The sequence below is a fragment of the Athene cunicularia genome (assembly GCF_003259725.1).
Source record: "Athene cunicularia isolate RWA chromosome 3 unlocalized genomic scaffold, athCun1 chr3_part1, whole genome shotgun sequence".
Taxonomy (NCBI): domain Eukaryota; kingdom Metazoa; phylum Chordata; class Aves; order Strigiformes; family Strigidae; genus Athene; species Athene cunicularia.
Window position 1 is genome coordinate 34,766,549 of NW_020799097.1, and position 23,672 is coordinate 34,790,220.

Consider the following 23,672-nt stretch of genomic DNA (forward strand, 5'->3'; position numbering starts at 1 on the left):
CTTCATGTAGTTCAACATATGTGTGTGTGTGTATATATATATATATATATATATATATATATATATATACACATACCAATATATAAATATATATATATATATACACTATACCATATATTGGTATAAATTCAGATTTCCTGACCTGGAGATGAATCCCACATTTTTGTGTTGCTCACAAAGTTAATAGGGCAGCAGTTCAGTCCAGAGCAATAGAATTCCTTTAAATTACTTCGACAGTTGAAGCGTTAGAAACTCCTGTGTGCACTTAGAGGCAGTCAGTATTAGCGGAGATATCTAATAATTGAAACACACCTGTTTTCTTTGATTTTATGGATAATTTGATACAGTAAAATTGTATTGTTTTACTTTCTCAAAATTTCTTTATACCACTGTTAATTTGATTTGGAGCTGAACTTCCAATGAGGGCACTTCAACATAGTCTTTGCTGTTGCTTTGTATACTACAGATTTCAGTGTTATGATTTTATTATTCTTGAAATGCTAGATGCTATTCGATTTTACAGCTTTATTTTAAAGAGTGACTATTAGCAGTTTTGCTTATGCCTCATTGAACGTGAAGTGGAAGGAACTGCTTGCTTGGGAATTAGAGTGCTGGTATTGTCATTCTTCACAGGGTGTTAGTTCATCAAAGTGCTTCAATATTTTTTCCCCCTTTTCTGTATTTTTAGTAGCTTGTGTTTAATTTTTTTCTCTTTTTGAAGTCAGGATGCTTCCAGGTTCTGCAACTGATGTTTTGACAAACCCATGTGTTTAACATGTCATGCTATCATCACAAAAGCTTAACAACTTTTCAAAAATTAGAATTCCATTAACATTGTTAGTAGAAGGTATCAGGTTAACAGCATTTGGCATGTCAGAGAGGAAAAACTAACAAATTAACTCCCCCTCCTAACAACTGCAGTATTTTTACAGTAGTCTTACAGGCTCACTTATCCATATGTGGTTTCTTTAGCAACATTAATTGAAGCTTAATCTAGTAAACCAAAGTTATAACATGTTTTTAAAAGAGCAAGATGTAATGGTATAAAGTATTTTTTGAAAAACGAAGACAGTGTAAACGAATCGAATTTTCCTTGAAAGCAAATATGCAAAAGGTTAAGTTTAAAGACAGCAACCACAAATTAATAGCTAACTTTAAAATTTTTATGCAAGATCTCTTGAGAGTTAAAGCAGCAAGCAAAAACTGGCATAGGCAAAAAATGGCATGGTCTTTGCTGTTTGAAGTAATTTGAATCTTTTACTGACTTTGTGTCTGTGCTTTACTAATGTCCTAGTTGCATTCAAAATGTGGTAGCAGTATTTGGGATGTTAAAATTATATCTTAGCTGATACCTAGTACTGCACCACATCTCACTAATATCATTGACATGATGAAAAGCCTGGTTGGAGTTGTTTTTTTCTCTAAAAATGGAAATGTCAAGTCTGCTGAAATGAAAAAAATATTTAGAAGAAATATTAGGAAAAAAAGTCCTCTGCATGATTGCGTGTTACCTCTCAAACAGGGAGAAAATTTTATGGGCTCTTCTCATCTGTTCAGTATTAACTTCTTGTGAATGATCACATGATCAAGAAATGTTAGAGACTGGATCAAGTCCCAGCTGAACTTTGTGGTTTAGTCTCTGAACAATGTCTTTGAGGCTCATGTCATAAACTACTGGTTATCATAAAAATAATTGCTTCATTTTCCTTTTACTGATAGCAGCTTTTGTTCATGTGTTTCTACGAATTTAGGAATGGTGTCAGTTCTGGATTTAATGCAAGGTGGTTTCCCTTCGCGAGCTTCATTTCATGAACTGTATAATATGTACAAGAAATACTTGCCTGAAAAATTAGCTCGACTGGATCCTAGGCTTTTCTGCAAGGTAAGAAAGAAATTAATTCTTCTAGATCATCCAGGACAGAAAATGTATTGTGGGCTTTTTTTGTGTGTGTTTTGAACTTTTTTTTTTTTTAAGGAGGCAGAATATATTCATAACTGTTCTCTGTATTTCAGGCACTATTTAAAGCCTTGGGATTGAATGAAAATGATTATAAATTTGGGCTAACCAAGGTGTTTTTCAGACCCGGCAAGGTAATGTTTCTCTTGGAATCCATGAATCTTAGAATAATTTTGATTGGAAGGGATCTCTGCAGGTGACATTGTTCAACACATTGCTAAAATGTGTCCAGTTTAAATAAGGTTGCCCAGGTTTTTTTGTAAATACTATTAATTTTCTATGAAAAAATTCAATACTGATAAAATTGATTTCATAGTCTTGTTGCTACTGCTGTTGTATTCCTAATGCAGTGTTTGTATTCCCACACATTCTATGAGACACATAAGCCTTATGCTGACTATTAAAAAGAGCAAGTCAGAGCAAAGAAAAGATGTTTTCTAGTAAAATCTGTTTATAGTTTAAATCCCTTTCTGTGATTCTGAGCATTGCTGCTGCTATGGAGAGCATGTCTTCTGTGAAGACAGGTGGAGAGAGTTGTGGTTGTTCAGCCTGGAGAAGTGAAGGCTCCGGGGAGACCTTGTAGTGGCCTTCCAGGAAGGGGGTAGCTACAGAAAAGATGGGGAGGGACTCTTTTATCAGAGATTGTAGTGATAGGACAAGGGGTAATGGTTTTAAAATGAAAGAGGGTAGATTTAGATTAGATATAAGGAAGAAATTATTCACTGTGAGAGTGGTGAGACACTGGCACAGGTTGCCCAGAGAAGCTGTGGCTGCCCCCTCCCTGGCAGTGTTCAAGGCCAGGCTGGACGGGGCTTTGAGCAGCCTGGTCTAGTGGAAGGTGTCCCTGTCCATGGCAGGGGTGTTGGAACTAGATGATCTTTAACATCCCTTCCAACCTAAACCATTCTGTGATTCTATGAAGTAGGGAGGAGTTGCTACTAGAAAGGAAAATTACTGTTCCAGAAGAATGTTCTTACTGTCATAATTACCAAAAATTAGAAGTGTGGTATTTTCAGAAAAGGTTGCCTTTAGTCGGACTCTTATACAAAGGTTAAAAACTGAGAAGTGCTTTCAGGGCTTTATTTTTTCCCAGATACAGAATTAAAGGTGTTGAAGTTGTAGAAGGCCAGAGTAAGTGTTTAGGATGTAGAGAAACAATTTTTTTTTTTTAATTTTGGCAATAAGTATTTAGTGCTTAATGAATGTTTGGATTACTCAAAATGCTAACTGCACATCAATTAAACAAACAAAAAATACCAGTAGTCATTTCTGCTATCATTAAAGAATGAGGTAACGCCAGACATACCTGCTCACTTGAATTAATTGAAAGCTGATGTAATGATAACATTCAGTTGATATTAAAAATATTTTACCTTTTTAACTCAACATGCTCTTAAATAATAATGTCTAACACTCTCTGTTCTCCTAATTTGTAAAACTTTTTTTTTTTTTTATTACTATTTAGTTTGCAGAGTTTGATCAGATAATGAAGTCTGATCCAGATCACTTAGCAGAGCTAGTTAAACGAGTGAATCACTGGCTTATCTGCAGTCGCTGGAAGAAAGCTCAGTGGTGTTCTCTCTCAGTGATTAAATGTATGTATTTTATCTTTTATTAAAATGTTTGTTAAATATAGCAAAGCAATTTTTATCACCTTGAAATGTAGCCAAGGACATGTATAGCAGATGGTTACATATGGAAATCTGTGTAATTGATTTCAAGGTTGGTGAGATTTTTTTTATGCTTCGTTAGGTATATTCAGTTGGTCTTAGAGCAGAGGTTTTTCAAATCGGGCCATACGACCCACCACCAGTCTCCTGTGTCCAGTCTGCTTGAGTACTCACTGATGCCTGGGTAAACACTTGCAGAACACTTGCAAAGAAATAACTAGTTACCACAAGTCTTGCAGGGGAGAGACTTCTGTATCATCATGAAAGACCAGTAGATCAACTCTCAGCTGACAACATGGAGTCATTTAGTTCTGGGAAGGGCCTGCACAGAGGTCATCATCTGCAGACAGAAACTGCATCTTCAAAAGTAGTGACATAAATTATGGAGCAAACATCTCCACTCCAGCAATTACTGCCAATAAGCAACTAAGTGCCTATCACTATTGATACGCAATTTCCCAGTGCTTGGCCTGCCCAGTTTACTGTGCAGAGTAGGAATGAGGTGGTAAGAAATACAGATTACTGCCTCTGGGGTGCTTCAGTAAAGATGTCTGGGAGCTGAGGAAAGATCTGATGCAGGATGTCAGAGATCAATAATAACATGGAGGGTGCAAAGTACACATTAAGATGGGGAAGAAAAGCATAAAGGTCTCATGCCTTATGGCTGTGCATTTGGGCCAGCACAGTCGTGACATCTACATATGTCATGGATACCATTTGTTGCTGTTTATATGGGGGCAAATAGAATTTGTGAATTCTTATCATATAGGTTTCAGACATCAGAAACTGTAACACTGAAATCATGTTTTTGACCTGGAAATTTTTGCCATTTAGTCTATTTCTCAGAAAGGACAAAACGTTTGTCATTATGTCCAAAAAATAGAAACCCAGGGAAATTATATGCTGGTTTGATGTGCCTTACTTTTTTTAGTGTTTTATAGGAAGGTAGAAGCTAATTTTATCAAAAAAATAAAGCTGAAAGAGATACACAAAACGGGGAGTGCATCTTTGTGATCAGTTAAGTCCAGTAGATAAATATCACTGTGGTAACAAACCATATGCTCAGATGTTGGCTAAAGGCAGCATGTATCCTTCAGCATCTATGTTCCCTTCAGTAGATATGCAAAAACTGCATTTATTATTATTGCACTTCTGAGCTACTCGGCACATGTGCTTGTGCTTGTGCCTTGATGTTATTCTTTAACTTGCCTCCTGGTCCCAGTCATTGGAGCCTTTAGATGAAGACTGTATTAGAACAACAGCAGCTGGAGGTTTTATTTTGTGTTCTTTAATTTCAGTATTGCAGAGAAATGCTCAGCAAAGTTGCAGCCACTTAATTATCTCTAGAAGATATTGGCTACTTGATTACCTTTTCAGCAAAGGACTTCAGCTTGGAGCTGAGCATTTCCTGCTTGCTAGGTCCAGTGACCTTTAACTGTGGGTATTATGTCTGTGAACCCGGAGTGGTGAGGGGCGGTGAACACATGTGAGTGTGCACGCGCTTAATTCTTCCTGTTTGTTTTGGGTGGGAGCCTCTATGCCTGCCTCAGGATTGTGAATTCTGTTGTCTGCTGTGTCTGTTGTAAGTCTTATGGTTGTGGTATAGACCTAGCTCTCAAGCACGTGTTTTCTACATACAGTTTTGAGCTGTGAGTAATATAGGAGTTGTATTTAACTATATAAACCATTGAGTCTCAGTATCTTCTGTGTGTTTACAGTGAAAAATAAGATAAAATATCGAGCCAGTGCTTGCATTAAAATACAAAAGACTATTCGTATGTGGCTTTGCAAGAGAAAGCACAAACCACGGTAAGAGGATATTTCTTGGTTGAAGAAAATTGATTTTGAATAATATTTTCTTACTAATATAAACTGGTGATTTACTATGCTTAACTAAATATATCTGAACTCATAGAATGATGCTAACTATGACTAAAAGAGACTTAGAGAGGTGCTGTGTTCCTCTTCTCTTTCCCAAGGATGAATAGACTAAATCTGAACCTTTCCTAAGAGATGTTTAGCACTTTGTTCATAAAATCCTTCAATGATAGCCTCGTTATTGGAAATCCTTAGTTAAGTCTCTCTACGTGAGATATGAATTCATTAATTTTTCTCCTTTACCCATTCACACCTTCCTCATTTTTTTTTTTTTTTTTTTTTTTTCTTAAAAATATTGCTGTGTTCTGTCTGTCTTGTCTCCTCTTGAAATTAGATAATTCCATTAGCTTTAATCTGACTGCATGGACTAGTGATGAAAAAAAAATCACTTTGGTCATTAAGCTTTGCTGACATGTTTTTGTTCTTTAATAGAGATCCAGCTCTCCATTCTTTAATGATGGGGTTCTTGCAAAATGTGTTCTTTTACATTCTTTGATAGTTTTCATTTTGTGCCTTGGCATATCTGTCCAAAACCCAGTTTTTAAGCTGTTCTGTACTCATCTTTTTGATTTATGTTAAGTCAAATATACTCATCATTTGATTTAGTTTCTACTTTTTGTGTTGTTTTTTTTCCCTGAATCCCAGTTCAAGAATTTCTTTCTAGAAAGACTGTCTCTGCAGAATTGTAACTTGTGTGTGTGGCCTTCAGTATTAGTTCTTTAAAAAAGGTCCAAGTTTTCCTGGACTACTCTTTTCTCCAGACTTTTTGTTCCCTGTGGGATCTAATGACTGGGTTCCCTCCTGTGTAGTTAAGTTTTATCTGATTCAGTCCCATTATTGCTTATTGAGTAAGTGGCCTAACTCAACCTTTATCCACTCCAGTCAAAATCCTCTGGTGGATACTAATGATTTGTTACTGAGGAAAAAAAGAATAAAACAACTCCATACTGATTCTCAAAATAAAAATGCATTTTTTCATTTTGAGTTGCTGTCTGCCAATAATTTTAAATTATTGTTTCCAAAAAGCTCCATTGCTTAGTTACTTCATGTGATAATGTTTGAATTTCAAAAAAGAGGGTGAGTTTTATCAGAAGGCATACCTTGTCTCTCCTATCTACCTCTTTCATGTGAGTGAGTAGTGGTAGTTTTAAAAATATCACCTTATAAAAACATCTCAAGATACAAATAAACTGTCTTCCTTTCACAGCATTGATGGCCTGATAAAAGTGCGTAAGCTGAAGAAAAGACTTGATAGATTTAATGAAGTAGTAAGTGCTCTGAAGGAGGGGAAGGTGGAGACAAGCAAGCAAGTCAAGGAGCTGGAGTATTCTATTGATGCTTCAATGACCAAAATTAAGGTGTGATCATAATCAGATAAATAGTTTCATATTACTGGAGTCTTTTAAAAACTTAATCTAAACTAGAAGGCCAGTGTATTTTTCTTAATAGAAAAGACATTTTAATACAGAGGTCTTAATTTTCAGAGCCACTGGGTAAACTGTTTAAAATTATTTGTGAATGTAACTGAAGTGAATCCTGAAACTGGGTGCATATGTCTACTTTGGTATTATTATGTGTGTTTCAAAATTGGCACTGGAGAATTTAAAGCAAAAATGCCCGTTGATATTGTTAGACAAGTGTTGTTAATAATTTGCTCATAGCTTTTATTATTGGAGTAATTAATATTGGCAATGTTTTTAATTAATCAGGGCTGAAACATACAAGGTTTTATCACAGAGTGATTTATATTCCATTAAAAATTTTTTTTTCAGACTTGGTAATAAAGAAAATTCAGCTTGCTGATTATGCTTCAGGGTCTATAGTTCTCAGTTTCTTACTGCAAAAGTACACAGACAAAATGAAAGCACACTGGGATTTATTAATATTAGAAAAAAAATTGTGTGTTGAACTTCTGTTTCATGAAGTATTATAGCTTTTTCTAGTGTACCATATTAAGATTTTTCTATTTAAAATCAGTGTTGAAAAGATAATAGGGTTAATCTCTCTACTTATAGTTCCCTTCTTAATAAAAATAATTCGATTATCATCATTATACACCCTCAGAAAAGGTCAGCAAATACCCCATATCATGGTTTTATTATTATACATCAATGTGAATTGCAAAATGAAATTAAGTTATAGCTGCCAATGAGGTTTGAGAACATATGTAGCAAATGCTATTGTTTTAAGTATTTTCAACCTGTTATTTGCTACTAATACCTTTTTAAAAAAAGTTAGTCATGGCATGGTCCAGTACTTCTACTGAGTGTTTGCACACATAGTAAGAAAAACTATTCTGTGCTATGACAATAAGGGCAGAGTTGTAAATAACCACTTAGCAGCTAAGAACACAACACAAAAGAGGAAGTCCTTAGTTTTCATCTTAGCGTGGTAAGAATTAATTTCTGTTGCTTAAAACTGCAAGGTATAAAAAATGAAGTCACATTTTAAAGGGAAGCCAAGTTTAATTTCAGTGATAAAATGGAGATGACTTTGTATGGTTTTATATGAGAGAGGAATGCATCCCCAGGATTTTAGAAAGAAAGGGAAGGATGTGTTCAAGCTCTCCCACCCTCAAATGTGTATATAATTATACTGCTTAATGCTCTCATTTCACTTAATCTTTTTAAATACACATTTTTTTTAAAGTGAACTATAAATGTAAAAGAATATAATCCCCTCTATTTCATTTTACAGACCACTATAATGACTAGGGAACAGATACAGAAAGAATATGATGCTCTAGTTAGAAGTTCAGAGCAGCTTCTAAGTGCACTGCAAAAGAAGAAACAGCAAGAGGAGGAAGCAGAAAGGCTGAGACGCATCCAGGAGGAAATGGAAAAAGAAAGAAAGAGACGTGAAGAGGAAGAACAACAACGAAGGAAGGAAGAAGAGGAAAGACGTCTGTGAGTCTTGAATAAATTGCTGGTTGTAGAATGAGAATAGGAAAGGCACGTTAATGAGGTCATTTCTAATACTCATATGCTTAAAGGGAGTCTCTTGGTGTGGTATGCAGTGTTAAAATGTTTCCTTTCCCAGTGATTTATGAGGTAAGTGTAGTTAGAATAGAGTGTGTAATCATAGAAGTGTGGAAAAAAAAATACATGATGCAGCTGGAAATACAGATGGGCTTGGGAAGTTTCTTGACTTTGCATGTAGTGTCCTTTCATCAGGACTACTGACTTCTGGATTACCATTCAGTTTTATGGAAGATGCTTTCCTCTATCTTGTTCACTTGCATTGTAATAGTATGTTTTCATTTCTTCTTCCTATTTTGTAATAGGAAATCTGAGATTGAGGCAAAGAGGAAACAGGAAGAGGAAGAGAGGAAAAAGAGGGAAGATGAAGAAAAGCGTATTCAGGTTAATGTTTTAGCTGTGTGTGGGTTCTGTGGTTTTTTTTGTTGTTTTTTTTTTTTTCTTGGTGGGTATTTTTGTTTGTTTTTTAATTTTTTAAAAATCTTTTTCACAGTTTAGGTTCTCCACTGAGTCTAGTGGCTTTATTTTATAAATGCATGTCTCACAGTCATTCAGCAGTGTTGCTTTAGTAGTAAATGTAAGGCAAAAATCATAATTAGGGCATCCCAATGCAAATCACCTATTTCTAGTTCACATACAAGTTCATGTCTTCTGAGTAGGGGTGCATTTCTTTTTAAAGTTATTTTAAAGTTAAAAATACACAACACTGGAGAATCCTAGTTAGCCCTTTGAAGTTTTTGCAGGTGTTCCATGTCAGGCAAGTTTGCTCTCTTACTAGAAGTTACATCTGGACTCAGGCTGTGCCATGTACCAGTTTAACTGTAAACACTTTCAGAATATTTGTAATCATGATAGGATACAGGACTGTCTCTCATAGCCCCTTGCTCATGTAGAACAAATACACACAGTTTGAGCCCAGCCCCTCCACCCCTCCCCCTTGATTCCTGATGCTTCTTACTGATCCCATCATGAACTCTCACTCTGATGTGTGTTTGGCCCCTATGCCTTTGTTTTCCTCTTGTCTTGGATGACTGTGGTCACTGATATTTACAGACTCTTTTAAGCCCTATCTATGATTAATCAGAAGCTGAATTTTTGTCCTGTATCTTGTTATCCCTGGAGTTAGCCTAGCACTGCTTATATCCTCGTTGTGTCAGCATACTCTTTTCTATCACCTCACCCTCATTTTTGATAAACAAGTCCCTAGAACTCACAGAGAGATTACAGCCTGACTTTGGTGAAAGTTGAATCGTTCCTGTGTTCCTGTTTGTCACCTGTATCAGAATAATAAGCTCTATGAGCTTGCAGAATTTAAACATAAAAAGAGTAAGTTGCTATTTGGTTAGTCTCTAAATCATTCCTTAGAGACCATTGCAGATATGCCTAGTATTTTTTGAGAAATTCATAGGGTAAGTTTCCATTCAGGGTCAGTTTAAATGGATTAAACTTTGTCCACTGAGAGAGCAAGATGGCCTGTTGCCAGAACGTTTAGAAGCTTGGTCTGCCAGCACTATGAGCATCACTAGGGATTTTATTTATGTTTCCTTGTTTCCAAGATGTGGATATCTGCAGTGCAGAATGTAATTTACACTTTTACTTAGAAACACTGCATTTGGATACAAAGCATATATGTAATCCAGGAGGGTATTTCTTTCTTCTATGTACAGTTAATTATTCATTATCTCTCTTCCCAGTGGTTGTTGCTTATCAGCTAATCAAAAATGCGATTCATAGGGTAAAGTCTCTGGTGTTACTGTGTTGCTTTAGTGGTGCAAATTCATGATGATGAGTAGGAACTGACTTTGTCTCCTTTGTTGACTTTTGGGCACCAAGAAGGGCACTGCTAAGCCTTGGTGTGTATTACTTTCAGAAGTATGAATTAGGTGGTCTTGTTTTACTTACTGTGTGTGTCTTGCCCTTTGTTAAATAATGACGGTGAACTGGAATTATAGTTTTGCTCTGCAGAGGCAGTGTATCTGGATTGCTTCTGCATTGCAGTAAATTGGAATTATACCATTTGCTTAAATTCAAAGCCAGATCAGGTCCACAGAGGATTTCAGTGTTTGTCTTGATGTTTTTTTCAAAATGAACCATGGACCTATATGCAAAGCAATGCCTATTGCAAAGTCCTGTAATGCCAGGTGCAGAATATTAAGGGAGTACTGTATTAGTGCTGTGGAGGAGTAACCATATGGCTCTGTATCATCTGAGCTCTAATGATTCTAAAACCTTTTGAAGGGTAATTTTCATAATAGCTAACAAAAAGCTTCATGTGTTTTTTAAATAAGGAACAATTGATTGGCACGTTAATTTGGAAAGATAATATGAGTGGTGGTCAATAATGATTTGATAAACTGTATGAAAACCAAGATGCAGTCTGTAGCTGTTCGAGTTTTGTTAGGTTAAACTAAATACTAATGCTGTTACTTTTTCATTTATGTGAATTTTGCATGTTTTGAAAGCTGTAAATGTACTACTTGGCATGTTTTTCTAATAATTATGTAGCGTTTTGGTTTTGATTTGGTGTAAGGTTAAAGGCGTTTTTTTTATAAAACAGGCTGAAATTGAGGCACAGCTAGCTAGAGAACGGGAAGAGGAAACCCAGCACCAGGCAGTGCTTGAACAGGAACGTCGTGATCATGAACTTGCAATGAGAATTGCCCAGAGTGAGGCAGAACTCATCAGTGATGAGGCTCAGCTTGATTTAGGATTGCGCAGGTATGGGGTTAAGTAGTTACATTTCTCCTTTGTGTGTGTGTGGTCTTCCTATCCTGATCCCTTTGAGAAGACTACTTTCTTGTTGGTTTTATGTATTTTTGCATTAATGAAATGGCCCTTTCAAGTGTATTGGAATATTTTTCAAATTAACTTGTGAAATTTGTTAGAAATGGATTGCTTTTTGTATAAGGCTTTCTTCATTTTACATCTTGCCACATCAGTAATTTAGTAGGTGCTTATGAATACAACTGCAGTTTCTCTCTGAGTTCTGGCAAGGATGGCAACCAGTTTAAATTACGATTTTTATGACTAATTTAAAGTAGTGAATAGAATTTCTTCATTGATAAGTAATAATAAAATATATGTTTTCTGTTGCTTGATGGTTCCAGTAGTATAGTGTGAATTTGTATGTGTTTTCTTTTAATGAAAAGCCCTCTTTGAATGCAGAAATAGTAGTTATATTTGCATCCTGACTGGTAAGTTTTTTAAAGTGGAATGAATATATTTAACATAGATGGGCTTGAAAATTAAATGTTGTCTTAAATGTTTTGTGTGAATTGTTTGATGTGTCGTAAGAAATCCTTGGCTTTCCAGAGATCCAGAGATCCACACTGCCTCCAAAGCAGGAGCTCTTTCTGTGTAAAGGGTGTTGCCTTAGAAGCAACTTTAGAAGTTCCAGTAAAAATGGTGCTTATTGGTCAAATTGCATAAAGGGGCTTAGGAACATGATCACGTCATTGGTGACATCGTTAGTGCTAGTCTACTCAGTTTATCATTGCTGAAAGAAGGGGTGTAAGAAAATCCCATGTGTTTCCATGGAATTTCAAGCTCACGGATGTGTTCTCTTTGCTACTCAAATCTTATCTAGATCTATGCTTTTTTTTAATAACTGCATGCCTATATGAGATATCTAGGTCTTTTTTTGTCATGTACAATATTGATTTTTAGTTACTTCCACTAAAATTATTGTGATTTTGCTCTCAGTTAAATATTAGCCATCATATTGTCTGAGATAATATGCTCAGTTGGATGTCCAAGAGTTACACAGACAGTATTCTGGAGATTTTCATATCTCCCCTGTTTGGAAATCGGTGCAATACTTTGAAGGTAAACCCAAAGTCACTGTGGTGTTGCAACCTGGCAACCTTCTCTTAAATATGAACAAAAGGAGGCAATAGACTAGAAGGCCTTAGAGAATTCAGTAACTTTTCTGTCAGTGAAGCTCTAATCTCCACAGTGTTTCCTACTGCTCATGGGTGATCCTTGTATTTTTCTTCCTTTGTAGTCCCAGAATGGATGATGAACTAATCATCCTGGTCGTTATGACTGCCAGTTTCTCTCTGCTGTGTAGCTAGCGGTAGGAGAACGAAGACTCTCTTCTGAATGATTGCAAAGTGTGGAATGGTCTGAGGAAGTTAACATAGCAATGTAAATCCTTTCTTGAACAAGGATACATATAAATCTAGAAAAAAAGTAACATATATTTTTCTGCTTACATGATTCCTTTTTAGCTCATTAGCAAATTATTTTCCTTCTGTTTCTGCAGTCTACTTCAAAGAGCTTTAAGCATGTCCAAAGACTGAAGAAAGTTATTTTAATTTCACTTTTGATTTAATTTTGTTTTGGTTTAAAAATAAACTAAAAATTCCCCAGATCCCATTATCTTCTACTGAAATCCAAGGGTAGATTTCTACCTAGCTGCAGGAGTTGGCTTAAAGGTAGAAACTGTGGGAATTCTCTGAAATTAAAACTATATATTTGTTAGAACAAAACATGTAATTTAATAGATTAAACATAAATTCTCAGGACTTATTTTAATTGATACCAATTAAAGTTTTACTAGAGTCTAAGGAAGTTATATTCTGCCATCTTCTGGATTTGATGCTTGCATATTGTCATAAGATACACTGAATTCACTGTGACTTAGGTTTCACACAGTTTTTTAAAAAATTGTTTCAGGCTCACGCATTGGCATGAATAAAAGTTTATTTTCCATTGTGCTGTACTATCTGTGGAATGAAAATAGTAAGAACAAGGTGGTTTTTATGTGCCACTTTGAAGGAACTCTTGTATTTTGCCCATTTTTAAGGAATATGTGATACTTGCGTGTTGTCATATTCGAAAATGAGTAGTCTCTACTTTATTTCTTTTCTCCTCAGTACCTTGCTGCATTTGCCATTAATTTTCATAGATATTTAAAGCTTTGTATGAGTAGTTTGTTTGGAAAATTTACTTGTTAACTTCTGTCAAAAAAGAAAAGTGTTTTTTCTGGCAGTAGATCCAACATTTTAATTTGTCCTTATTCCCTGCTGGGTATATTGGACCTCTCCTAGCTTTATCCAATTTTATTACTCACCCAGAATTTGAAAGCATGTATAAAAAGGGCTTTACTGAACCTATGGGTAAATTAACAGAAGTTCATAGCAAAAATTAGTTAAGTAATAGATCTATGTTTTCAACTGTGCTATATTTTTCATTTATGTAGCTTATTAAAACATATAACATATAGCACCAAAATAAGCTAGCCTCAGTGAAGGTGTCTTGAATATATCTGTTCTGTGTGTTGTGTTGGCACAGTTCAAAACAGTTCTGATTTGTAGCTTATTCAGTGCTACACATGTCTGTGGGTCTTCAGTGTGGCAGTTAGATTCAGTGTCTTTTCACAGCTTGTATGAGGAATCTATCTGTCCTGTTCCCAGAGTAGCTATCTACATGATTGCTATTATTTCTTGTGATAAGCTTATCCAGGCATAAAACATATCAGTAGCATGTCTAAAAATCTTTGATGTTGAAAGATGGTGTGGTGAGGGAGAGAAAGGGTAGGGGAAGTTTTTACTTGTACATTTTTTTCCAGGTTATCAAAATTTAACATTTTACAAATAATTTAGCGATGATTGAATGAGAAAGGTGAAGAAAAGAAGTCTATATAAACCTGTTTCTCAGTACAAAGAAAAAAAAAAAAAAGTAAGATATTAAATAAGATGTGAGAGAACAGGAAATACTATGACCCACCTTTTCCCACTTCAGATTATTAGAAAGATAACTAGGAAGTACTTTATCTAACATAAATATCTTCTACTTTCAGAGCCAATGGAACAAAGCTGCAAATGACTGCGTATGGCTTTTTTTTCCATTTGAATGCTCTAATAAAAAACCCCCAACACTAATTCAAAAGAAATTGATATTGTTCTCTTAATAACTAATACCCCGTAATGATCTTTATTAGTGTGAATCTATAAATGTTAAATCAGTTTCTAATGCCTTATATCTACTATTTTGATTATGTCTAATAAATTAATAATCTAATATACCTAATAATATCTATTTAAAGGTGGTTGTATAATTAGTGTAAACTTTTTCACATACCATCTGTTTTTCACTGTCCTGTATGATCTGTTGCACTTTACAGAATCAGGGCTGTGTATATATGTGTTGGAATGGAAATTATTTAAAATAAGTAGCCATTTTTTTTGTGCACTCGAATTAGCTTCATTTTGGTTGGCAAGAGACTTGCGCAGTTATAAAGGGTGTCTTTATTAATGTTTGCTTTATGCTTATTTATCAATTTTCTTGTAGGGAACAAATGGCCACAGAAATGTCAGAAATATTGTCTAGGTAGGTGAGAAGACGACACCAAATGAATCAATCATTTTATAAAAACAAATCAAACACGAAATGGGTTGTATTATTATGGAGTGGAAATTAATGGAATCTGGTTCTTTTTAAATGCTAAGCAGATAAGGAAATTTCTTTCAGATAAATTTCCTTTATCCACACTGTTTTTCAGCAATTATTTTTCTGCTATTTTAATTGATTATATAAAAAAGGAACAAGAATAGCTCACTACCGTGGTATTTTATGTAATTTTGATAATATTCCGCCAGCTCACTTATCTTTTCACCTTTCTTATAACAATAATAGAAAACTAGGCTCTACATCTTTCAAAGAAGTATTTCTCCAGATTTAACATAGAGTTCATGAAGCTATTTAATGTTAATGTAACAGTGTTTTTAGTAAGAAAAATATTCTAGTTATAATTCCCTGCAAATAACAGCATTTTTAAAAATTACCATATTAAAATTATTTTAAAACTTCCCTTAAGACATCTAAACAAAATCTCCTTCTGAGATTTCTTGAATGCTAATGCAAGATTTTATGTACAGTGCAGAGGGAAAGGAGAATGCAGGTTTAGATCTGAATACAATTCTACTGGAACAGTCTTGTAGTGGTTTGTGTTAGAATACTAATTCTCTCTTGAAAGAAATTGTCATAATGTCCTCCATATCAATGAGACATTAAAAAGTGTTTTGTGTGACTTGAGGACAGAAATAACCTTTTGACATTGATTTTCTGAAGCTTACATAGGAAGCAAAATTGTTTAGAGTTTTAAAAAGTGAATCTGTTGTTAAACAAGCTACAATGCTGTATATATATAGTCAGAAGATTATTGGTATTGCATGATTGATGGCTTTTCTAGTTGTAGCCTTGATAATTGAGAATGCAGCTGTTAACTAGATTTGTTTCTTGCAGTGGTATTTTAAGAATAGGAATAAACAATGTTGTGTGTAATTAAGTTAGCATGTGAATTTAGATAGCTAGAGTGTATATTGCATATATTGATGTAGTTCCAATGACAATGGCCAATTCTTAATGTGCCAAAAAATCATGAAACTCTGGGGCAAAATAGGAGGCTTTGTGTTTTGATTGAATTAGAAATGCAATACTTCTTATTGCATGCTTGTTTAATTAAATTTTTTTCACTTTTCATTTACTTGAAATTTTTGACTTGAGGTCGATTTTTTTTTTTTTTTTTTTTTAAAGTCTGAAAGTGTTTGATACATAACTTTGTCCAGTTTAGCGGTGAAGACTGATTGTCAAGTATGATGTTGCTCTTACTGCCACGATGTCGTGCTTAAAGTCATGTAGAAAACAAAAGCGTGATCTGCAGAGTGCAGAGCAGTACTGTAACAAAAAGACTAAGCTGTTCAATTGGATTAGCATTCTTAAAGATTACTAGTTTAACCAGAGATCTTACAGCCTAGTTCTGCTACTATAAATTATGTAACAAACTCTTAGAGTGGTGAGTAGTGTTGCTAATTAAGGAAAATCCTTAGGATTTGTCAAATTAGGTTCAAGGAGGTTAGACACCAGGCAGGGGAAATTACATGTAGCAGCAATCCTTTAATGTCCTACAGGTATGCCAGTGATAAAAAAATACTAAAATATATATTCTGAAGGAGACTCTTTGTCTAATGATTAATTTTATACTTAAAGTAGTGGTAAGGGTGAGGAAAAGTTCCCGTCCCTCAGCTATGTACTGATTAAAAGTCAGACTTCTCACATACCATAACAGGAAGCTGTGTGTTGACTAGGATTAGTAGTATGAGTAGGTATAATTAAGCTGATACTGTAAGAAACAGTACGATTCTGTAGTTTTAATTACATTTGAAGAGATGGTTCAGTTACTATTAAGAACAACATTTAGTTAAACATTGTTTTATTTTATGAAACTTGCATTTGTTATTTCTGCTTTCAAAACTGCTATATCTGTATAGAGGAATTTTTCACATAAAATGTATTTATAACCTGTTAACTAAAAAGGGAAAGTAAACAATATAAAACTTCATAGTACCACATGAGACCTTTATGGAAAAATAAACTTTAATATTCACTGTATACACTAATAAGTACTGTAATAATGTAAGAGTCCCACAAAGATATTGCTGCACAAACAGCCTTCAAATGATAAGGCCTCGTTTCTTGTGTTTTTCATGCTGTTAATTTTTCCTGTGACATAGTGCAATTGAGCATTTTGCTACCCTGTTAAAGTCTAGTTTCTTCTGAACAAATCCTCTCAGATCCTGAAAGATAATTCAGTTTGCCTCATGTTCTTAGTCATGGGCATTAGCAGAGTTTGATAAAAAATTATGTGTCTGGTCTTGAATTCCTTAGAGTTTAAAAAGTATTCTGACTGTCACTGTATGTAAGCATTTTGAATTTAGTTTATGTGCGAATAATCCATGAGAGGTTTACTGTTCTTGAGGGAGAAGTCTTCCACCACTTATCCATGCAATTTTTAAGAAAAACGAAAAATACTTCAGATTTATCTTTATACCTATACATATGTTTGTTTATTACATGGATAACCTTGTACATACTGTTAATGATGATGGAGATGTTAGTAACAATTTGTCATTTGCATTTGCTGTTGACTTTATTGCATACTACATACATGACTGATACTTTTTACCTTTGAAAAACACTGTTTCTGTACAAGTCTTTCTATATTGGCCAGCTGTTTTTTCTGAGTGTCTTTTTTTCCTTGGTATCTCTTGTTTCTCCCCCCCCCCCAAATAAATATTCCTGTTCTCAGACAGCTACTACACAATTTATATAGAATTAATTTGATTTATTTCTCTCATTAGACTTTTGTCAGACATGAAATATTTTTTCTAGTCTAGGAACAAGGATTTTTTCCTTATCCAGTTTTAAACAGCAGAGGAAATGCCTTTTCTTCTTTCTTATCTACTTCAGAAATATTTTTCCTCATCTGTTTTTCAAATGGAACTAAAAGTGTATATGGCCGCTCTTTGTTGTCTGCTGCATCTTGACTAGTACTAAGAATAATATTCACCAGCGTGGGGTGAGGTATACATAAATAGAATATGCATCTTTTCACACATAAGTCCTAACTATTAATGACAATTCCTTTTAATCTGTAGGCAGTCAATCAAATTACTATAGGATTTTTAGACATAAAAGATGCTTTCACTTTCTCTCAATCATTTAAGCATCTTGAAAACAATATGGTACTTTGCCTTTGAATTCAGTCCCTCTGTTGCTGATTTTCATTGTAATAAGCATGCTGCAGTGTTGATTGGGGGATCTGTTCCCTCGTTTTGTAACAATTACTGTTTTATACTTGAAAAGACACCTTTTTTTTAAAAAAAAAAAATTGTAGGGGTCCTTCAGTTCAAGCCACAAAAGCTGCTGCTGGTACTAAGAAGCATGATCTCAGCAAGTGGAAATATGCAGAGCTTCGTGATACAATCAATACATCCTGTGGTAAGTTGTTTGGTTTTTCTATTTCTGATTTGAGAAAGAAGCCAAGTTGTAGTTCTGCTAAAGGTGTTACTTTCTTCCTATGGCAAAGATAAAAACTTGCTCATTAATTTATTCAGGTCTGAATGAATGTGAGATTAATTTTAAAAGTTTCTATTACCCCAAAGAGAACAGAAAACTAAACTATTTCCATATTGAGAAAACAGAATTTTCTTTGTTACCTCCTTTACTGATTATCTATTTATTATGTTAAGCTGCTTGGGCTGTAAAACACGTGTTATAATTTCTTAATTAAATTGTCTCAGTTTTATGTATTTCCTCAAAAGGAATAATAGTTGTTGTGCTTTACGCAGAGTTTGTGTGTTCTAAGAAATTTTTGGTATCAATTCTCACTGTCACAAGAATCACAAAATGACAAAAAAGTAAATAAGTCATGTAAAGCACAGTGTAAAATATTTTCTGTCTTAGATGTTCAGACTATTCTCTAAATTTCAAAATGTGTAACTTCATTTGGGAAGCTCACAGTTGTAACATTAATTACTTTTCCCCTGATGTTACGAAGATAGAAACAGATAAGAATTATTCCTTTATTAAATATAACTGTTTGTTCCTGCTTCTGACTGAAAGCAGTTTGTTAATTTCTGATTTAAGATAACTCAGAATTTCTCCCTGGATGTAGAAATGGGAAACAAACCCATTCTCTCTATTTAAATCCCAAAGTTAGCTCCAAAACCGAACTGTGTCTCTGCGTTTTAACATGTGCAAGACTGGAGCAGTGTTTTTGGCTAAATAGGTGGAGCAGTAATACGTGGTGCTAATGAGTGTTCATCCTTAGTGAAGCCAGTTTGAATAGTCTTAAGTGACTAATGAAAAAGCCTTGCAGTCATTCAGTCTCTTAGTATCATGAAATTCAGCAAAATTAAAATATATTTAATAAAGTAGAAAAAGAACCTAGATCTGCGCAGTCAAATTTCTGATTTTGGTTTTTTCAGTTGCAGAAATAAAGTTCAGCGAAATTTTATCTGTTTCTGTACTACTTGGCTTGTGGTAATGTCAACGGGAAAATTTAGTGAAATTAAAATTTTATTTGTAGCATTTCACTGCTCTAAATCTCAGAAGAACACACTTTAGGGACTGCCATTACTTTAAAGGAGAAAAGTATATATAGCACTCCAGGGGACTTTCTGGGCCATAAAATACAGGCCCTGTTGCTGCAGAGAATGAGGGTTTATTATATTATACTGTAACATATTAACATTACAATGTGATCTGAAATACAGAAAAGCATTTCATAAATAATTTTTCTGATTTTTCTCACTCATCCCTTCCTTCCTCATTTTTGAGCCAGATATTGAACTATTGGCAGCTTGCAGAGAAGAGTTTCACAGGAGGCTAAAGGTATATCATGCTTGGAAATCCAAGAATAAGAAACGCAATGCAGAAACAGAACAGCGTGCTCCGAAATCAGTCACAGACTATGGTGAGGAGAGATATGTTTGTGTTTATAATAATTTTGGTGACAGTATTCTAAAGAAAACATTTCTAGAATCAATTTTTGGTTTTGCTAGGTTGAAGGAAATTCTTGGGTTTTTAAAGAGTATTTTTATATTGATGTAAGGTAAATATTTTTAACAGATTGGAACTGGCAAATACTTTGCAGAAAGTAGAATATTTATTAGGAGACCCAGATACATGTACTGAATAGATCTCCCTAAAACCTTTCCTCATACCAACTCATCTGTTAAAATAGTTCTTGATTTGCTGTTGCAGTTGTAGGTGTTTTTGCTAAATGTTTATTGCTGTGCTACTTAAGATTTAGAAAGATTGTTTTCCATTAATGAAACTGTGGTTTGCATTTTGAGACTTCTGAGACTTTGTTTATAAGGTTGCTCATACTAGTTCTGACCTCTGTAAGTATAAATGTTGCTTTCTGAGAGTATTTAGTGATAGTTCAGAACAGATAATTAGACATAGGGATAGAATAGAGATTCTAAAAATAGTTTAATTGAATCATTTGGGTTGGAGAAGAACTTTAAGATTGAGTCCAGCTGTTAGCCTAACACTGCCAAGTCAACCGCTAAACCATGTCTCGAAGCACCACATCTGCACATCGTTTAAACCCCTTCAGGGATGCTGACTCCACGACTTCCCTGGGCAGCCTATTCCAATGCTTAACCACCCTTTTGGTGGAGAAATTTTTCCTAATATCCAGTCTAAACCTCCCCTATCACAACTTGAGGCCATTTCTTCTTGTCCTATTGCTTGTTACTTGGGAAAAGAGACCAACAACCTTGCCACAACCTCCTTTCAGGTATTTGTAGAGACAGGGATAAGGTCTACCCTGAACCTCCTTTTCTCACAGCTAAACAACCCCAGTTCCCTCAGGCACTTCTCGTAAGACTTGTAGTCTAAACCCTTCACCAGCTTTGTTGCCCTTCTCTGGACACACTTGAGTAATTCAATGTCCTTTTTGGAGTGAGGGGCCCAAAACTGAACACAGGAATCGAGGTGCGGCCTCACCAGTGCCACAGGGTTAGATCCCTTCCCTGTCCCTGCTGGCCACGCTATTGCTGACACAAGCCAGGATGCCATTGGCCTTCTTGGCCACCTGAGCACACTGCTGGCAACCCTTCAGCCGGCTGTCAACCAGCATCCAGGTCCTTTTCCACCGGGCAGTCTTCCAGCCACTCTTCCCCAAGCCTGCAGTGTTGCATGGGGTTGTTGTGACCCTGTTGCAGGACCTGGCACTGAGCCTTGTACAATTGGCCTCAGCCCATTGATCCAGCCTGTCCAGACCCCTCTGTAGAGCCTTGCTTCCCTCAAGCAGATCAACACTCCCACCCAGTTTGGTGTTGTCTGCATACTTACTGAGGGTGCACTCGATCCCCTTGTCCAGATCATTGATAAAGATATTAACAGAACTGGCCTCAGTACTGAGCTCTGGGGAACACCACTTGTGACCATTCTCAAATAGTCCATCTATCAGAGAATTGCATGTCTTTTTTTTTTTCTGATTTTTTTTTTTCTGTTGTAAAAAGCAAGATTTGAAGGAATCATGCTCTGTTATGTAATTCACTATTACATTTGGGGTCCAGACAAAACAAAAAGTATTGGTGATAAGGGTGTTTTTTTTCTCATGCTTTTATTGTTTGGTAGGATATAAGTATATAGACTTCTAAAAGGTGCTAATGATTTCTTCATTTACATCAGTGTAAACCTTAGATACTTCAGGTTACATTCTGTCTTTAAAAATTCTGTGAGTGTTGACATTGCAATTTTTATGGGATGACAAATTTTGCATAGTCCCTGCTTTCTTATTAGACTGTCATTCTTCTGATTTCACAGATGGGTGTTGATTGTCAAAGTGATGTGCTAATGACAGTAAGTGACTACCTTCTAAATTCACAGGAAGGTGTAGGACTTCCCATGTTTTAACACTGCCGGACCTGAAAATCAGGTGCCCAGTTTCTGGAGTGATATTTGCAGAGTGGATTGTTACTCTTTTTCTCACCACCCCATCCCCCCCAAGTCCAGTGATTGTCTGTTATAAAAGGAATCTAAGAAATTAAGAGAATCACAGCAAATAATTGTCAGCTCTTTCCTGCTGTCTTGTGGTTCCATGATTCTTCTGTTCCTTGGCACACAGTTAATGGGAGAGGAAGAAGAAGGGGGAGATGGGGAGAGGATGCTCTCCCCAAAGTCACATTGGCCTGGGATTAGAGCATTGTCCTGGGACATGGTGGATACAGATCCCAGGGTATGCAGGTGCCCTACTTTCAGTGTTGGTGTTTATACAAAAGTGTCTCCTTCGCCTTGATTCATTTACTGAGTTATGCAGTGCTTGACCGTTACCTGAGAATTTGAGCTTTTCAGGGAACTTTGGTACACATACATGGCAGGTGAAATCTGGACCCCTAGAAAAGGTGTTATCAAAGAATGGGTCCTTGTGGCCATGCCTAGTAACGTGGGTTTAAGTGCTTAAGAAAGCTTATAGCTGAAACAGCAGGAAAAGGCGTTTGAAGCACTTCTGCAAAGTGGTAGGTTGATTTGAATTTGAGCTTGCAAGTTCTGTCTGGAGCTAAATGGGTAAAATAAATATTCATGCTCAGTATTGCTGATGGGAAGTATCAAAAAGCAGAAAATCTTTGGGTTTGTGCAAATAAAGCTTGGAATATTCATGATCTCATCACATTTAGTTAGACATTTACAGCATTCTTTTCAATATTTTTCATTGCATTTTTTTTACTTTTCTTGAAATATGGCTTCATATATCTGAGGAAAAGTTAGAACATTGCAGTTCAGAAGAAAGTCACTGATGGCAACCTTTAGAGACTCTCATTAATGTCAGAAGTAATTCTTCCTTTTGTAATTACACTATATGGGCATTTCACATTTATGTATTATAATGATTTGAGAAGGTAGTAAAAAGAAAAAACTCTGTTTTCTTTATGTTTAAGCTAAACATTGTCCAGGTGTCAGTGGATGTGTGCTTCAGATGATGTAGTTTCTTCTTTCCATCTTCTCACTGATGTGATAATTTTACAGTTATCCTTTATTTAAATTAATATATTCAGTATAGAAGCTAAACACTGGTTTGTGTATTATTACTGGAATGGACAGATTTGGTATTAATAAAGGTCTGAAAATTTCTTCCTAGCAGAAATGTCAAAAATTAAAAGTCCTACGTTAATTAACTAACAGATTTGTTATGGCAATCTGTGCTTAGCATGTATGCAACCAAAGTTTTGTAACAGCTATCACAAATAATTGAAGTAATCAATTTCAAAATTAAATCCTGATGAAAATAGTTGTGGGAAATCTATGAAATTTGAGGAAAGGAGATGTTTTATATATGTCAGTGAGCAGAAAATGAATAGAAATACTTAGCCCAACATCTGTGTTTATCTTGTAACTAGAATTTCCGTTTGTCTATCATGAGCATTGGTGAAAAATGTTGAGGTAATGAAACTATAACTTATAAAGGATCAGCACTTTTATGTTTTGCTCAACATGTAATGTTTGTTCACAGATTTTGCACCATTTTTGAGCAACTCACGTAAGTGGGGAGGTGGTTATTTAAGCTAACTTTGAAGAATAGGAACACTTGAGAGCTCTATACTAACATTAATTAATCCAGTGTTTTGCTACATGTATACATAGAATCTGATTGTTCAAAAAAATTATAGAATCTGATTGTTCAAAAAAATTATTTTACAATTTGGCAATGTTATTCAACTGATGATAATTATATGTTCTAGTAATTTACGAATGTATTTTACTGCTTATCTTCATGAGATCCTACCCATTTGAGCAGTCATGGGGAGAATGAAATAACCTTTCCATAACCTTTAACCTTTATTTGATGGTATACATTTCTATTTTTTTCTCTTTTTTAGCCCTCCCCCCCCC

At 35.2% G+C, this 23,672-nt stretch overlaps 1 protein-coding gene across 4 annotated transcripts in view; it reads left to right on the top strand.

Moving 5' to 3' along the window:
• The window catches only part of MYO6 (myosin VI), an 81,203-nt gene that overhangs the window by 52,553 nt on the left and 4,978 nt on the right, over positions 1 to 23,672 (top strand). For 2 of the 4 annotated variants that reach the window (XM_026845203.1, XM_026845204.1), the window contains 11 exons: positions 1,752 to 1,882; positions 2,014 to 2,091; positions 3,423 to 3,552; positions 5,346 to 5,436; positions 6,713 to 6,863; positions 8,203 to 8,411; positions 8,789 to 8,867; positions 11,041 to 11,201; positions 18,163 to 18,266; positions 19,612 to 19,743; positions 23,293 to 23,319. In XM_026845203.1, the coding sequence (XP_026701004.1) occupies positions 1,752 to 1,882; positions 2,014 to 2,091; positions 3,423 to 3,552; positions 5,346 to 5,436; positions 6,713 to 6,863; positions 8,203 to 8,411; positions 8,789 to 8,867; positions 11,041 to 11,201; positions 18,163 to 18,266; positions 19,612 to 19,743; positions 23,293 to 23,319 (1,293 nt within the window). The remainder of the gene's footprint in view (positions 1 to 1,751; positions 1,883 to 2,013; positions 2,092 to 3,422; positions 3,553 to 5,345; positions 5,437 to 6,712; positions 6,864 to 8,202; positions 8,412 to 8,788; positions 8,868 to 11,040; positions 11,202 to 18,162; positions 18,267 to 19,611; positions 19,744 to 23,292; positions 23,320 to 23,672) is intronic. The other 2 variants (XM_026845206.1, XM_026845207.1) reach the window with 1 other exon arrangement.